Here is an 18012-nt window from a genome sequence, read left to right on the forward strand (position 1 = left end):
AGAAGCAATATGGGGAGTGAGGGAGGGAGGGAGAGAGGGTATTACCCAGAAAAGCTGGTGGTCTCCCAGCCTGTATATGTCTAGCTATCACAGCTCTGCTAAGTAGATATTTCCTGTATCAGCCTCTGAGTCTTCCTTGCCATCTGCTCAATAAACTGCAGGTTTTAATGGCTTTGCCGATGTGCCAGCCTTCCCACTGTGACTTTTAACAGCTAATGGCCCAAGGAAGGTGCTGCCTGCCTGTAAATCCAGTAGTGCACTTCGAGGCTTCCGTTCTGCTCATGGTATTTGGGTACAAGGTCCTCTGCATTGGTTTTTAGGTTTTCAGGTAGTGGCTTTGCTGTCGCTTGCACTCAGGGCCCATGTCCCTCCTCAGGAAGTACTTTCTCAGATAGTAAGTGATGAAGCCATCTTCCCAACATACCCACCCAGTGCTGGGCCTCCCTGGCAAGAGTTATTTGTGACCGTGTTATTTGTCTAAAGGACAGGCCGTCACCATCTAAACACTAAAGAGCTCTAGGGAACAGCTGTTGACTTAAGCTAGAATTAATGTTTGATGTACAAGTTATGGATTAATAGCTTGCTATTACCTTGCTAAGCCATCACTGGGCTTACTTTCTTGAAAAAAAAATATTAACCAGAATGCTAAACACCTTGTATCGGTGCTCTGCTTAGGGCAGAGCAAGCCCAGCTCTCCAGTTCATTAACTAACCTTAGCAGTGCCACCTAGGATTACTATACAGGCTTGCTCAGGGCTTAAAGGAAGGAAGGTGTATTGCCTTGAATGTCCCAGGAAACTCAGGATTATCCCTGGAGCAAAGATATTTCCTGGGAATAATAACCATCGAAGAACAAAGCGATATACAGCTTCAGCACCGAAGCATCTACCAGGCTCGAGCAATTCAGTGGTTCCAAAGCAAAGCCAGAGCATATTTTCAGCCTCTGCATCATGCTACAAATAGAGCAGGGAGACAGGACAGAAAGCAGTTAAGAGCCTATTCTGCAAGGTGTAATGTGTCTGGCTGCCTTCAGAGGATGTCAGCAGATCTCAGCTCTTCCCCAAATATATTTCAGTCATGCAGAACTGGATCCTGTACAGGATGGTCTAACTTGAGTCACTCCCATGATTCCCAAGAGCTTTGCTCTTACGGTGGGAGAACACCGTCCTTGGTGGGGACTGTTTGCATACTGAGGAAACAGCAGTGCCTTCCTTGGGCTGCAGAGTTCCTTGGTGGCAGCAGGCAGCCTCCTCGGCTGGAGGGTTGCTGCCAGGGAGGCAGATGCTGGGAAAAAGAAAGAGATTCTTTCATAGAAAATTGCTTTACAGATTGCTTTGGGCAGTTGCCCAGATTGCTTTACAGAGCCCTTCTCCCCAAAAGACATGAGCGAGGAACAGGTTTTTAGAAGAGGAGAGGCTAGTGTGGGGAGAAAAAGAAGAGAGGTGCAGTCTTGTATACACCAATTCCAAAACAGGGAGGCTGTATTTGTCCCTGTTGTGACTCCACTGACATTTCTGGGGTTAAGTCACAGACCCATGATGTGTAGGGGGCCTCAAAAAACTGCTAAGCGCTTTTCTTCCATGTGTCCAGGCATAAGAAAGAGTTTAGTTTTCCTTATAAAGGGGAACTGTGAAGCACACACAATGATGCTTATCACTTCATCCTTTCTAGCTGTGGGAGAAAGTTTAAATAGGAAGGCTCAGGTTTTCAGAGCGGCTGACAAGATTTTGGTTTTCACTACCTTTTCATTGCAATGGGAAGTATTTGTTCATATGTCTGGAAGACACATGATTCAGTTAGCATAACTTTGCAAGCTACTATATAAGACGTGTTCATTTACCTAGCCTTTAATGGAAGAGTTAAATAAAACTGCATTTCCCTGTATTTATCACGAGGTAAGAGCACCGGCATGGCCAGTTAGTGCCAATACACTGTAACTTCCTAAAATGACCATGTTAATACTGTATTTCGGAGTTACTAGATCATCTCAGCATAACCGCCAACATGAATGAGACCAGAGGATACTCTTGTGGCTGCAGACATTGCCCCATGAACCCAGAGGGGATGGCAGGAGAGATTTGCAGCTTCTAATTATCCAGCCCAGCTCTGTGGTCTGAAATACAAGACCAAGATAATCTATTCACCAGGTTAATTTTTCTTCCACCCACGTCTATTAATACTGATTTGCACTGACATAAAGAAAAACCACATTGGTTTCTTCGACTGCAAGGGGGAATCCTATGCTGAGCATTCTAATTCCAGTCTCCAGTTTCAGTGAAATTTAGGAATAAAACATATGAATCATAGAACATAAACAGGATTTGAAATATTCTTTTAGTTTTAAAACATCCTGTGTTTGTATTGGCTAATAGTTCTGGCAATGGAAATATGTTACCTTTGGACATGATGCAATTCAGTCATTCAGAAGCAGGTGCCACTTAAAAGCCAGGACCTAAGTGCTTGTGAGCTTCGTGGCTGACTGATCCTGAATTCTGGTCTGTACTACCTAGTTCTAGTTGTATAAAAGCCAGAGCTGCAGAAAACAGGCAAAATTACCAAATTCATACTTGCATATTAAATCCATTACTTGCATACATCTGCAGACATGCATGTGTGCATATACACACGTATACAGATGTAAAACCTAAATAAGTTTTACTTCACAGTTGAAGCAGGCTACAGACTTGAGCACAGTAATAGAATCATAAAATAGCTGAGGTGGGATGGGACCTCTAGAGGTCATCTAGTCTGATCCCCTGCTAAAAAGTTATCTTCAAAGTTATCTCAGGTTGCTCAGGGCCAAGTCCAATCCAGTTCTGAAAATCTCCAGTGAAGGAGATTTCACAGCCTCCTTGGGCACCTGGAGTGTTTGACTACCACCGTTGTGACTTTTTTTCCCTTAATTCCAGTTGTACTTTGCCTTGTGGCAGGTTGTGTCCATTGCCTCTTGCCCTTTCGCTGTGTACCTCCAAGAGGAGTCAGGCTCTGTTCTCTTCATAACACCTTTTCAGAAGGAGGAATACTGCAATTAGGTCCCCTCTTTGCCTTCTCTCTCCAGACCTAACAGATGCAGCCTCACCGTGTGCATCCTGTGCTCCAGCCCTGTAACCATCTTGATGATCCTCCACTAGACTCTTTCCCATTTGTCTATACCTCTCTCATCTTGCAGTGAAGGGAAGCTGGACACAATACTTCAAATATGGCCCAAACAGAGGTAGATAATCACTTCCTTCAACCTGATGGCTGTCCTCATGCTAGTGGAACCAAGTGAGCAACTAGCCTTCCTCACTGTTCACTCATGCTCAGGTTGTTGCCGACCAGGCTCCCAAAGTACTTCTGCAGAGCTGCTCCCAGCCAGCTGGGCCCCTGCCTGTAGTGATGCATGGCATTCTTCGGGGTTCTTCTGTCCCAGGTGCAGGACTTGCCATTTGTTTTTGTTGACCCTCCTCCACCTTGTCAAGATCCCTCTGAATGACTGTGCCATCCTCCAGTGTATCAGCTTGAACTTGAACACCCATGAACTTGATGAAGGTGTAGTCTGTTCTATTATCCAGATCACTGAAGAAGATGCTAAGCAGTAGAAAGTAGCCTCACAGCAATATCGGCCTACAACCTCAGCACTCTTGGATGCAGCCCACCTTCTTACTTTATTTAAATGGTCCATAACTGAATCTTCCAGGATGCTGAGGGAGTGAGGCATTTCTCTCACTCTGCCACTAGGTTAGAGACTTGGAAGGTAGAGAGCAGACCTTGCCAGTAAAAGACCAAGGCAAAGAAGGCATAGGGTAACCAGTCTTTTCCAAGCCCTGTGTCACTAAGTTGCCCACCCCATTCAGCAGCAGGCCAACAGCTTTCTTCAACTTTCTTTGCTGCTAATGTATCTACAGGAGTCCTTCTTGCTGACCTTCACATCTCTCACTTGTTTCAACTCCAGGTGAGCTTTGGCTTTCCTGACTCCATCCCTGCATGCCCAGGTCCTGCTCCTGTAATCTTCCTTGAGAGCCTGTCCCTTTCCACCTCCCACACACTCCCTTTTTGCATTTAAGTTCAACCAGGAGCTCCCTGCTCAGCCAAGCTGGGCTCTCTCCTCACCTGCTCATTCTCTTGTACAACAGGAAGTCCTTACTTACGTTCTTGTGCCTTGTCCATGAAAATCAGTCAGGTCTCCTGGGCTCCTTTCCCCTTCAAGACAGCTTCCTGCAGGATCCTGCCTACCAGTTCCCTGAACAAGTCAACATCTGCTCTCCTGAAGCCCATGGTCTCTAGTCTGCTGCTTGCCTTCCTTACTGCTCTCAGGCTCCTAAAATTCACTGTCTTCTAGTCACTGCTGCCAAAGCTGTCGTTGACCTTCACATCTGCTGTCACACCTTCACAGTTCTGACTTTAGTTTAGTAATCAGGCAATCACTTACTAAGCTGCACTAATGCAATCAATTGTAACGTTGTGACTGCAATGGGATGTGTAATTAAGGACAGTATAGCATGCCCTATTTGTGGAGGGGAAGTAAAGCTAGGATTTCAGAGCAGTTTAGATTCTGGTTTGAACTTTCTGGCTCTGCCTAGTCTCTGATAAAATCATACCCTTCTCAAGACAGATACATAGACTAAAACCTTTAAAACAGCTCACAGAGTTTATAGGTATGGGGACTTTTCCAGGACATATACCCTGGCTGCAGGTAAAAGTACACCTAAATGTCTGGCTATGGTAGATGCCAAGACAGTTGTACTCCATATTTAAATGATTGCCTATTCTCTTGACTATCAGATTTTACTCTCTCAGGAAAAAGATCTTGATACCTCTAGGGATGGCTCAGAGATGTTGTTCCTCAGCAGCAGTCAAAGTAGGAGGCTGCATTGACGCAAACATAGAGAACAACGCGGAAGGTACTAGAATGGCATTGAACATATTGGCAGCAGATCCTTGCTTTGAATGCAACATGTGGCTTCACTTATTTCAAGAAAAGCAGAAATAGCAAGGGTCCTACTAAGGGCAGGAAAACTTGTTAGGAGCTACAGCTCACAGCTAAAACCAGAGCTGTACATACTCAAGGGAATGCATAAAAAGGTTCCCGCCATGTCCACACAGCTTTGGCAGACAGAACCAACAGCAGTGCAGGGCCCACTCCTCCTCTCACATGCATCAGACTAATTCAAGAACTGTCCCTGCTGAGACAGCAAAATTACACAGATGTGAAAGAAGAATAAACAAGAGACTGAAGGTCTGATGCTGGAAATACTCCAGTACCTCCTAAGACATTTATCATGTGTTAGGAAGCTTGATGACTGGACAAGCGATAAAAAAGGTCTTGCTGACGGAGGCTGTCTACAGCAAGGCTCCCTCCATGCTAACATCTGCACTTCTGGCAGAGCCAAGTGAAGATGAGGCTAATGCAAGACATCTTGATATCATATGTCATGGCAAATTCACTGATGCTTGCAAGACTTCCTTACAAATCAGAGGTCATGTGTGCTGTTTGTTTTTGAAACCAAGTTCGTAGCAACAAAGAGTTCCCAAGTTTCACTGAAGTTTACTTGGAGATTCTGAGCTCCTTTGAAATCAAGACTCCAGTATGTGTGGAAGTCCAAGGAGAAAAACAGAGGAAAATATACCATCCTTTAGAGAGGGAAGCTTCTGAGGTTTGTTCATCCCTGGTAAAGTCGAGCAGAGGAATCATACAGATGAAGAGAAAAGAAAAAGTTCAGACATAAAGATGGAGATGACTTATTAAGTCTCTCATTTCCTTGTAAGGCAAAAATAAAAAGGCACATGATGGAACTGAAAGATGATACTTTTAAATGTGAAAAAGTATGTATTTTTGTACAAAAGATGTGCTCATTTTGTGGAAGTGATGGCTGAGGGCACTGGCAGGAGCTCAGCCAGCAACAAAGATAATTAACAAAATAAGAACCAGATGTAAATCCACGCAGTAAAGTCATGAACTGATACAGACAGCTGGAAATAATATCTGAAAGGGGTAAACTGCGCTTGTTCAAGGAGTTTATATATCAGTTTTCTAAACTATTCCACTGCTGAATAAATCATTCCAGAAATATGAATGCACAATGACTATGAAGATGATAAATTATCAAGTGTTAATACACTTCAGGGTAGTAACTGCTTTGTGGGCAAGGTTGGAGAGAACACCACTGTTTCCCTTCTCTTTCACCCTCTAGGCTTCTGCTCCAATGGAGCCTCACATTTTATTGGGATGTGGCATTCAGTGAGAGGACAACTTCATATTTGTTTCAAAGACACAAATGCAAGATGGCTCGCCTGTCTAAAATAAAAACGTCCATCAGTGTTCATGCTGCAAAGCATCTGAACAGGGTAAATCCCACCCTACCTAAGTTGTACTTAGTTAAACATGCCTATGGAATATTACATATCCCTTAAAGTAGGGTGGCAGCTTTATAAACCGAGAAGACTGACTATCTGGTTCATGTTTCTGTTCTGCCAGACCAAAATCCTTTGCAGTTTGGGAATGGCCACTCTCCTAGGAAGGGCACTGCACAGGGCTAATGGAGGTGTCGTTAACTCATCCTGTCCTTTCCAGGGCAAGCGGATCGTCAGTGAGAAACGCACCGAGTGCTTCCCTGGCCCAGGCAGAGTGCCAGACCTGAGTGAAGAAGAGACAGACCATTTGGTGGCTTTCCGCCGGGGGAGAAGGATGCAGATTGCCATCACCATGGATAACAAGGAAAAAGTAAGTAAGTGCATTGCGAGTGACTGGACTGCAATGTATCAGTGGCATCCACTCGTTCTGCTGGCATGAGAAGGGCCGTGGAGACAGATTAGGAGCTAGCCCAGCAACAGGACATTGGAGGAGACTATATAGTAATAGTGTGGAGCCCATCACCATAAAACTCTCTGGCTTCCATCGCTGTGAAAGAGGAAAGGCTACAATCCTTTCCCTTCTCTGTGATCCTAGCTAGAGCTAGCAGGCTCTTAAACATACTGGGTCCATATGAAATATCAGATGTTGTTTTGGGAGGATTGATGAAAGCACTGCCAGATATGGGGCATGAATTTCACCTCCTGTCTCTTACCAACTTCTTTTTGGGGCCATACAGCAGATTGAGTCAGGAGCGCTGTCCTCTTGACTCACTGCATGACTTAAAAGTTAACAGAGCTGGGCAATATCTGCTTCTAAACCCAAGTCCTGCTGTGCCTGGCTATAACCTGCTGAGTGAGCTGGCTGAACTTTGTTAATCTTTGAAACATATTTCAAATACTTCTTTGCAAATACCTTCCTCTTTACACACACGGAGGCATGTGATATTTTCCTATTTGAGAGTTTGCACAGATAAGTAAGAATGCCTGCAGCAAACAGGGTCATCAAAGACTATGAAGGAAAACAACACTTAGTGTAGCTGCCAAACACACCCAGGAACGCTGGGAGACCTATGCAGCACCCTCTCTGGGACAGCAGCCAACCATCTGCTAACTGCCCACGTTAATCTTCAGCTTCTCCTCCTCCCCAGAGTTTACCTTAGGCTCTGAAAGCCCATGGGCTCCTTTCTCATGGCTACCAAGCAGTTTTTTGAGTGCCAGAAACCTCATATAGGCTGCCTGATTGAGCCACTAGTAGCTGTCCATTCGCCAAGGTTCATGTGGCAGCTGTTGCCCGCTTCAGTCTAGGCATCACAAACACACCTAGACATGATGGTAGGATGAGAGTGACCTGACCATGCCTGTGCTGTAGCTGTCCTTGAGGCTGTCAAATGTAATTCTGTGATGTGCAGAGCAAGTCTCTCCTCTTCTGCTCTCGCTGGGCTTGTTTAAATACTTATCTCTGAGGTCATCAAGGCTGGGACTGTGCTAGGAGAGAGCAGCAGGAGGAGAGCCTAGATTTTGGCTTCAGATCCTGTGCCCTGTTTTAAGTGCATGGACAGCCCTGGAAAAGGTAATATCTCGTATGCTTTTATTATGGAACATGAAATTTGAGGCTGAGGGTCCATGTATGTGGTTTTGGTGATGCCTTGCTCATATTGGCCCCAAAGCAGTTAGATTCAGAGTGTGTATGAGAGCAGGGCCTGCAGCTGTGCTAGCTTAAAGCCATATCTGCCGACACCTTTTTACATGAACCACTGAAGATCTGATGCTTTGAATCGTAGGCTGGCAAAGAGGGTGTGAAGTCCCTAATGCCTGGCAGATTTGATTTTGGTGATTCAGCAGAGGTTGGTGTCTTGGGTCTTGCTTGTGCTACTTTCAGCTCCCACTGTGCTGCCATTCATTTAAGCTCATTCATTTAAATTCATTCCCAATGAATGCAATTACCTCCATATAGCAGTGCAAGGAGCTCGCATAACTCTGTCAACCCTCCTTTCCTCAATTGTACATAGCCACAGTGGTCTCCTTCACACAGCTTGGGCTAGAAGGTAATCTTGATAATCCCCAGGAATGCAAACAACTCTATGCTGCTCCTCCTCAGAGACCAAAGTTCAGTTAAAGTCTTCCCTTTTTTTTCCCCTTAATCCAAACCCAGTCGCTCCGTTGGCAGAGGGTTGGACTGAAGCTCAGGCACTCTTCAGCAGCAGCAGGCTGCGAGGGAGGCCTGCTAGGTGCTGGACAAGAGCCTGCTGGTGCTGACATCCACAGGGAGAAGGATTGTGCAGAGCCATTTGGTGCCTTCAGCCTTGGCTGAACTAGAGAAGGATCTCTGTCAGGAGCACAGGAAAGCCACAGAGGCTTCAAATAACTCTAGCTATCAAACAACACTACCGAGGAGCAGTATATGCCCTCAGCCTTACTTAGGACTGAAAAGAAAGATTAGTTTTGCTTGATCACCTGGTCTTCTGGCTGGACAGATAGCCTGGCTCAACAGCAGTCTTGGACTAACGTCGCTGGCAAGACCTGTTTAGCGATAGCGTCATGCTTCTTGCCGGCACAGGAAAATTGTCCCCTGCTTTCTGTTGCTGAGCTTAGAAGCACCCCTCCCCTTGGAAGCTCACAGAGAGCAGAATGGGGGCTTGCTGCTCCCTGGAAGGCAGGGTGCTTTCAGGGACCACGTGCTCTCCCAGCCTGCACAGGAGGAAGGGAGCAAGCACAGGGGTTGCTGCGGACCACATCTCCCAAGGCTGGGAAATGAAGGGGCCGGTAGTGCATGTTAATGCGCTTATTTAAAAAATGGGCTTTCATGGGAGTATTTGTTGTTGTTCTTTGGATTTCTGTTATAATTTAGAAAAAGATACAAAAGGGTTTGAAACTCTAGTTTCCAATACCTGTTACCAGCTGGATATGCTTCAGAGTCCAGCTAAGCTCAGGAGATTTCCTTGTTCCCGGTGATTTCCCTAGACTGATGGGGCCCTGTTCCATCCCTAGTTAATGAAGATACCTTCATATTGCCATTTTAATTGTGTAACTTCAGACAACAGCTACAACAGCCAGGACAAAATCCAGCTCTCAGCACGCAAGCACCTTACAACGTGACAAAAGGATGTGGCTGTAAGAGAGTTAAATGGTTGGATTTCATGGTCAGCTCTGCAAGCTACTTTCTTCCATCCGCACTTGGTCAACCTTTTCCCAGGGTCAGTGACAGAAGCAGATGGGGCCTGAAGTGACAGGTCACGTTGGCATCTGACACATCATGCCAGCTTGGGCTGGTTGAGTCAAGGGAGATTTGGTCTGGCCCACCCTGTCACTTCAGCTGTTCCTAAGCTGTGTTAAGGATTAGTGTTTTAAACAAGTACTTATTTTTTCTGATAGTGGTAGTGCTTGAAAAATTGAAACCAGGCAAGTCTGTCTCACATGTTGTGCCTCAGAGCAATGTGTTTCTCCAAGGGGCACTGGAAGACTGCAGTGCAGAGAGCAGATAATAGTAATACCAAAATGTAGAAAACCTCTGTTAAATAATTTTAGCCTGCAGAACTCAGTGTGTGTCACAGGGATGCTGAATACAGCAATTCATTTTGGAAATGGAAGCCGAATCCCACCAGCACTGGTGGGATCACAGCATCCACAGACCCTGGCAGCCCTGGGCTTCAGTTTCCCCCACGTAAACAGGGTTATAGCATGCCTCTGCCTTCCTGACTATGGTGACGATAAGCATGTGAGTGATGCTGAGTGGCTCAGCGCTGCATCACTTCAGGAAAACTGGTAAACAGGGAACCAGCTGATAAACAGGGAAACCAGCCCTGGTGGGCTCTGCAACCCAAAGCCACCCCAGCACTGCAGAAGAGCTGGGACCTGCCCAGTGAGGGCCATGCACTAACAGGAATGTTAGTGCAGCAGTGTTTGCACTAACACTAAGCTTTGCAGCAGCAGCCAGCAGCACAGCGTCAGGGAAAGAGCAGAAGACCAGGGAAGCCTGCACTGATCCCTCCCCTCCTATACTCACCAGCCCCCCAGTCAGGGGCCTCCTCTGCCACGAACAGCATCTTTCTCCTTGACAGGCTTTTTCTTGCCTGAATTCTAATTTTTTTTTTTTTGACCCCATCTAAACTTTATCCCCCACAACATCTCCAGCCAGGAGCTGCAATGTTAAGTGACATGCTGTGTTGAAACATGCATCCCTTCTTTTTCTCCAAACTTGTTACCTGATAACTCCATTTGATGTTTCTGCATCACAGGAAGCAGTGCATAGATCATCCCCTGTTCACTTTCCCAAAGCACAAACGATTTTATCGACCCATTTCACATCTCCCTTCAGCCATCTCTTCTGCAGGCTTAAGAGACTGACCCTATTTAGACGTGTCTGGTGGGGAAGTAGTTCTGTATTTTTGATCACTCTCATTGCCCTCATTTGTGCCTTTGTTATTTTTACTATATTCTTTTAATACAAGAGGACCAGAACTGTACATGGTATTCAAGCTGTGGGCTCTTGTGGATGTACTCAGTGACATAACAACGTTTCTGGCTTGTTCTCTATTCTTCTCCTAACAACTTTGCTTTTTCTTTGCTTTTTTTCCTAAATAATTCAGATAACATTTTCAGAGAACTAGTCACAATAACACCAAAATTTAATTCCTGAGTGTTAATCACAGTTCAGGCTTCATTACTCTGTGTGTATATATAAGAAGGGGCATTTTTCTCCATGTGAGTTATTTTGTATTACTGATATTGAATTTCATCCATAATTTTATGATGCAGGCATTCGATGTCAAGAGATCTTTTGCAGCTCTTTCCTGGCAAATTACATTCTTTGCCCTGGATGATTTAGTATCATCAGCAAACTGTCATCTCTCTATTCAGCTCCTTTTCCAGACCATTTATGAGCATGTTGAGCAGCGCGTGTTCCAGTGGCACAGCCCTGCTAATCTTCTACCATGGAAACTGGCATTTTCTTGCCATTTTTTGTTTTCTATCCTTTAATTAGTTGTTAATCCAAAAGGGAAACTTCATTTTAATCCCCAAATTGATCAGCTACTGGGAGAGCCTGATGGGGTATCGGTGTTGTCATCTGAGTAGCTGTGTGTTAGGACCTGAGGTGAGACCCCCAATTTGAGCATTAGCTTTCAGCCTCCCTTATTACCCCAGCACGGTCCATCCTTTGGGGTTTTTCACCTCGTGCCCCAGCTGGTTCCCTGCTCATTCTGGGTTATTTGTGCCCTCCCTCCCACAGAGGCCTGTGGTGCCTAGGAGAGAGGATCACATCCATCAGTCCACCTTCGGTAACATCCCGTAGCCTGGCCACTGTCAAATTTGCCTCCTCCTCTCTGCACTTGCCATATTTATCCTATTAAAACATTTGATGGGCATCCTTGTTATCCCACATTTTCCTCTATGTTTATTCATGATGAAATTCAATAAAAAGGAAAAAGAAAAAAAAGACTCCCATTCTTGCCGCCCTTGGTGCTTCTAGCTAGCACCACATTGTCAGTCCCAGACCACATTGGAGCTGACAGCACCCAGCTGTGGCGGAAGCTGCCAAAGAGGAAATGCAAGGAAAAAAAAAGCTGTTCTCACAATTTGCTTTTCCAAAACAGCCCCAGTGCCTTATATTACTCTGCCATCTTGAAGCCTGATTTTTTCTACCCAGTGAAAGACTCACTCTCTGTTAGCACAGAGGGCTGGGGGGACAAATTATCCTGTCTCCTTGCAGAACGAATTAGCCTGAGCACATCGCTCCACTGATGCAACTTCACAGCCTCCAGTGCTAGCTTGGAGGTGCCACATCTGGGACCTTTCTTCCCACCCCTGCCTGGCTGCCCCTAAATCTGCAAGCAGGGCCAGGGATAATGCCTAATATTTAGCACCAGTTTTCCTAAAAAGCCACTCCATGCTCTGGCAGTGTTTCAGGATCATTAATACATTAGAGCTGCAAGCTGGCAGCCCAGGACCAGTGGAGCACAATGGTTAATTAGCAGGTTACAAATCATCTTTTAAATGGACAGTTGATAGGGCTTCAGGGCTTTTAAATTGTCCTTTTATTAACAGAGTTTCCCAGGATGGTATATCAGAAATGACTGTTTGTAATCAAGAGACACAAAAGCTGCTTTCAGGGACTTACACAGATGAGTTTGACTCCCATGCTTGCCTGGGAGAGGAACCAAACCTGTGGCAGGGGAAACACTTGCTTTTGCATTGCAGATGGGAGGGGAAGATAGGTGGAAAGGGTGGCTGAAAAGTCTTTAGCTCCCTTCAGGCAGCACAATTAGTAGGCAGATTTTTCAAAAGAGTTAGGAAAAAATATCCTCTCATATATTAGTTTCAAAAATCCTGCCCAGTGGGGGATCCGGGCACTGGAAAGGCAGCTCTAAGCTCTTACAAAAATCTCCTCTTCCAGAAGAAATGCCAGTTCTGGTGCCAACACATGCCTGGAGAAGTGGGTACTGAAAGGTTAATTTAACACAGCTATTAGTACTTATTTTTAAAATAAGAAGACAATGAAGAGGCCAGAGACGTCAAAGCCTGTCAAAGCTTTTGGTATGGAGAACTGTTAGTGCAAAGCAGTGCTTAACATGGCTGGATAATGGGATCAGCATCGTCACCCTTGCACATTAACATTAGCTGGGTATATGTACGTCGGAAGGTCAGACAAAGCCAGCATCAGAAAGCATTTGGGATCCCAGGGCCGTATCCTGGTTAGGAGCAGGCTCTGGCCCCCCCCGCCCCAGACCATTCTGTGGCTGAGAAATAGAGAAATCCTTGCATAAATCTCAGGATAAACAAATGTAATCTTCTCTGTCTACTTTAGGCTTTTGTTCCCCCCTCACATCTCTTCCCCTGCTGTGCAGGAACAGTTAAACTATGAGATGATAATGTCATTGTCATATTTCATAATTTTGGGGGCGGAGAGGAGGAAGGAGGAGAAAAACATGTTTTGCTTCCCCATGGCCTGGGTGTGTCATAACAGGCTAACAGCAGCTCTGGGGCAGCACGGAGCAAATGCGAAAATCTGCTCCTGAGCCACTGCAAAAGCAAAGCTAACCATGTTTTCTTAACTGCACAGTTCAGACCTGCTTTCCCAGTAGAAGAGAACCAGATTTTTTTAGTCCTTTCTGTTTTCCACAGTGCCCTTTGAGAAGCAAAAATAGAAGCAGACTAAGGAAAAAGGCAGCCTGGCTTTGAGCGAGGGGTTAAAAGGATGGAGAGTTGTACAGTGTCCCTGTGACAGAGCAATTTGTGGTGTGCACTGAAGAGCTGGTGCCCAAAACTGGACAGCCTCCGGGTTGCAGGTCTCCGGCGCTGGCCAGCCACGCAGGAGCTGCGTCTTCTCCTGCGTCTCGCGAGCTGCAGCACAGTCCCTCAGCCGGGCCATCCCAGCACATTTCCTGGGCGCAGGCTCACTCTTTGCTTGGCAGAGGCAGGGCTGAAGTCAAGCTGCGCTGGGCTGCAGACAGGCAGAGGCACATGCTCCCCCCGCTGCTTATGCACACTCTGGCTCAGTGCTCCGGCTGTGCGGATGCTCTGGCTTTCCGGTTTCCGTCTTCTGGGACACAATCAGGCATTGTAAAGGGTCCAAACCGAATCATTCTTTGCATGAGCTTGCATGAGAAATATGCAGACTCAGATGAAACAATAAGCACACCCATGCAGCTCCCTGCCTCAGTTTCCCCATCAGTTATGAGCTGTCTTTGGCATTTCCGAGGCAATCAGTGCTCCTTCTCTCCTGTCTCTCCTCCTACACAAGGTTTCCCCCAGGGACAGAGGGGCTCCAGCTCTTCCACAGCAGCTGGCTCCTTTGTAGTCTTTCTAAAATGGTGAGTTTCTTTTACAGCTGCTTTAAAGGCTAAACATCCACCTGCACCTTGCTCCCCAGCCAGCCTCCTCAAATAAGCAAAGTTTCCAGGTTTCTGCTGTTTTAATCTCTCTATAAATGCAAAGTCTCAGTTTGGGGCTGCAGAGACTCATTAGATCCCTCGCTACTAGATTCTTCAAATGGGGCTGCACGAGCAGTTGACTTTGAGCCTGGAGGGAGCATTTTTGGTTACATAAGGTTTTGCAGCAACCTTTTGAAATAAATACCCAGTACTGTCTTTCACCATATCCTGGCCCGTTTTGCAACAGGCCAGGATATGGTGAGGGGTGGCTTCTCTGAGCACAGCCCCTCTGCATTTTTTCCCAAATCTTTGCTGAGAAATCCAATATAGCTAACATCTTCCTCATTATTTCCAAGGATTTGTTTACACAACCTTCAACCTGTACTGGAGCTACACCAGCTTCACACCAGTCAGACAGGTGAAGCTGTCGTGCCATGTCCATGAGCACTGACTATATGGTCACACTTCCCACCTGCCTCCAATTTAGCACATGCGGACAACCCACAAAAAGACTGCCCCCAGCTCGCTCCCAGCACGATCCCACCGGGTACGTGGGAACAGGCTGCAGCGGGGGTGAGTTGCCTTAGGAGGCTGGGCAGAGCCAGCAGGTATTGAGACTGGTATCCCCAGTTTCCCGCATCCAGCCCCATAATGCTGGGCTAAACTTGGGGCTGGCAAATGACTGGAATAAAAGTCCTGTTTCCAGCCTGGGTTAGACCTCACGGCACTGACACTTTCTCGAATGGCTGACCTGGCAGTTTGTGCTGTGACTTTCCTCTTTGTGTTTCAGTTTTGCTTGGCAATGCAAAATGGCAGCACAATAATCTCAGCCCCACACACTGCCTGGCCCCGTAGCTGTTCAGCAGGGAGGGGAATTTGGGGATGCCTTGGCTCCGCTGGGTGCGAGGGGGCCCGCTGGGCTGCAGCACGCCGGGGCCTCTCCGCTCACTGTTCGTGGCAGCATTTGTGCGAGGCGGCCCCGGGGCTGCCACGTACGGTTACCAAACCGGGGCAGGCAGGCGTGATAAATGCTGTGCCACTTGGCAGCTGCCGTGCTGCAAATCATGTGCTGTGGCAGCATCCGGGTGGGAGCGGGAGCCTCTCGCGGAGGCATGCGGCCACCCCAGGGCAGAGCCCCGAGCAAGCACCAACCCCTTGCCCTGAGGGGCTCAGCAGTGTGGGGGGCAGGCTGGTACCCTGCCCTCATCTGCCCGGCACATGCAGCGGTGAGCAGCCCTCCCGGTGGCAGCCCAACAATACTATCTATCCAGGGCAGAAAGCCTTTCTTAAAAGATACTTATGCTCTGCAGGCTATTTTGCTAAGACCCACTGTGACCCCACCTTGGCCTCTGATATGGCTGTGTCTCTATTATCAGTCCCACGCAGGGGCACAGAACTGCCCGGCTTGTGGCATGCCTCATGTATAGTGTCTGTAGTTCATTAAGACAGAGGGGCTAATTTTCACCTCCTGCCAGGCAGGGGCATGTCAACACTAGAGCAGAGCTTGCCGATCTGGTGGCAGCATGGCTAAACCCAGTGGAAGCCGGGATGGACCCCAGTAGAAGGGCACTGTGTTTGACAGGGACAAAAATCACTCCCAACTTTACCATGCTGGCTTTTAGCTGCATCTTAGATGGGCCCCCAGCTCTCATACAGTTGAATCGTAAGCTGAGTCTTTGGCCCAAATCTGAAAAGGTACCTGAAACTTGGTCTGCCTTGGAAAGAAATGGGACCATACAGGACACCTTTCTGCCTCTAGCTTGGGAGGAGGAGGGACCTGTGGGAACACATCCCTTTTTCTTGCTTTTCTCATACATCCCTTACTTTCTGACTTCTTATTTTCCACATCAGTTTGATTCAGGGCCCCAGAAAAAAATCTTTCCTCTTTTGCTGACCTTTTCTGGGCAGTTCTTACGTGTCCTGGTGGGCACAGGGTCAGGCACTGACTCCCCTGCCAGGAGTCCTTGCTTAATCTTTGAAATAATTCCTGTGCCTGTGCTCTTGCAGGCAGAGGAGAGGAGAACAGCAGAGAAGAGGAGATCAGACAGCGACAGAGGCCCAGAAAGTGAGCACGGCCGGAAGGTAAGTGGGGCCCTGTGTCCCTTTGGGGGGACCCTTGTCTTGGAAGAGGAAACCAGTAGGATGTGCCTCCCCACCAGTAAGAGTTGCCTCAGTCCTAAAGGAGGCAGCAATGTGCTGTGATGTGGTCCCCACTGTTCATCCCTCTCATCATCCAAAGCTTTGCTGAGCAGCTAACACACTGAAGCAAAGCAGTGCTGGAAAGAGGTGGTAGGGGACCTGCCCTTCCCACCTTGTCGTGGCTGCTTAAGTCCCTAGCACAGCAGCAGGGATGTTACGAAGGGTAACGTGTGCTCACCCATGTGGCAGCACAGCCCTAGCTGGTTTCTCTCCCAAAAACAGTTGCTTGTGGGTTGAGAGGCTCAGGCCATATTAGCTACAGCTCCTCACTTCAGCAGAAGCTGAGTAGGATGGAGGTAAATTAAAGCACAGGCCTTCCCACTGACTGTTTAATGCAAACCCTGGAGGACATGCTGGCTCCCCCGAGCCTGCAGATGCTCTTAATTAATGGAGCACAAATTGAATAGCCCCACCTCAGTGTGATTCATTAGGAAGACACAGATGGGCTCTTAAACATCAATTCCAGCTGAGCCCCCCAGAGTAGAAAAGGGGAGCAGGATAGCCTTACAGTCCAGCTAACCACAGCTATGCTGCAACTGAGGTGAGCCCCTGGTCAGGGACCAGCTTCCCCTGCTCTGTGGGCCTCACAGCCACCTCTGCATCTGCCCACGAAAGAACACAGGCACCGGCCTCAGTCTTTCCCTCACTTTTGGCTTCCCCTTTGCTAAGGGTCAAGGTAATGGTGCAGGGTACTTCCCTTATCCTCCAGCTCTGGAGGCTGAACCTTGCTCTCACTAGCTGTGTGCTGCTCAGCTCTTGCATGCTTCTCCTCTATGGGTGCATCAGGATTCATCGTGGCAGGACCCACTGTGCCTTACCATGCCATGGGGCTGGAAGCCACGGGGAGCATCTCCAGGCCTGTGCCCCAACCCATGGACCAGCGCTTGCCCTGGCTTTGCCCTAGTGAGCCTTGCCTTTCTGCAGAGCTCATCTCTCCCTTCTTGGGGATGCAGTCTCAGGTCCCCCAGGTCCTGCCAGCTAACCAGCGGAGGAACAATTACTGCCACCCCATCTCTGGCCCACGCAGGTGGGTCTCCTTGGTAACAGGGCTTTCAGTTACTCCTTCCCTGCTGCTCTGCTTTTAACAGCAGTGCAACACTGAGGAGTTAATTCCTGTTTGGGGAAGGGGTGAGGGTGGCTGGCATGGAAGGGCACGTGTATGAAGTGATGAATTATCTGCTGGTAATTAGCACCCCAGGACTGAGCTCTGCACTAAGCTATTCACTACACAGTGTTGCTTGACAACACACCATGGCCAGTTGGCTCCTGTTTCCACCGTGTCCATTAACCTGACAGCTGGGTTACCCACCTCTCCCTCTTCACATGCTCCATCAGCTCTATCTTTTCATTAAGCTTTAAATTTCTGAACAGTGGCAGCCCTTAACTACTCTATCATGAGGAGGGATAAACCGAGAGGCTGAAAGCAGTGAAGGTGAAGAGCCTCTTTGCTCTGAGAATGCTGCTCTTGGCAGTCACAGTACCACATGCCCTGGGCACAGGGTTGGCCCCAGCCCTGTGACTGTGGGCTCCTATGGATGCCTGGTGGTCACAGAAGGCTTTTTCCCTTCTCGACCCTGTCAGTGTGAAGGATTTCGTAAGCATAACTTTGATTT

At 47.5% G+C, this 18012-nt stretch overlaps 1 protein-coding gene across 2 annotated transcripts in view; it reads left to right on the forward strand.

Moving 5' to 3' along the window:
* CCDC9B (coiled-coil domain containing 9B) overlaps nt 1-18012 on the forward strand; it is a 57917-nt gene that overhangs the window by 17445 nt on the left and 22460 nt on the right. For both annotated transcript variants that reach the window (XM_072864719.1, XM_072864720.1), the window contains exons 6-7: nt 6553-6702; nt 16208-16282. In XM_072864719.1, the coding sequence (XP_072720820.1) occupies nt 6553-6702; nt 16208-16282 (225 nt within the window). The remainder of the gene's footprint in view (nt 1-6552; nt 6703-16207; nt 16283-18012) is intronic.

This window comes from Ciconia boyciana, chromosome 6 (assembly GCF_034638445.1).
Source record: "Ciconia boyciana chromosome 6, ASM3463844v1, whole genome shotgun sequence".
NCBI classification, from domain to species: domain Eukaryota; kingdom Metazoa; phylum Chordata; class Aves; order Ciconiiformes; family Ciconiidae; genus Ciconia; species Ciconia boyciana.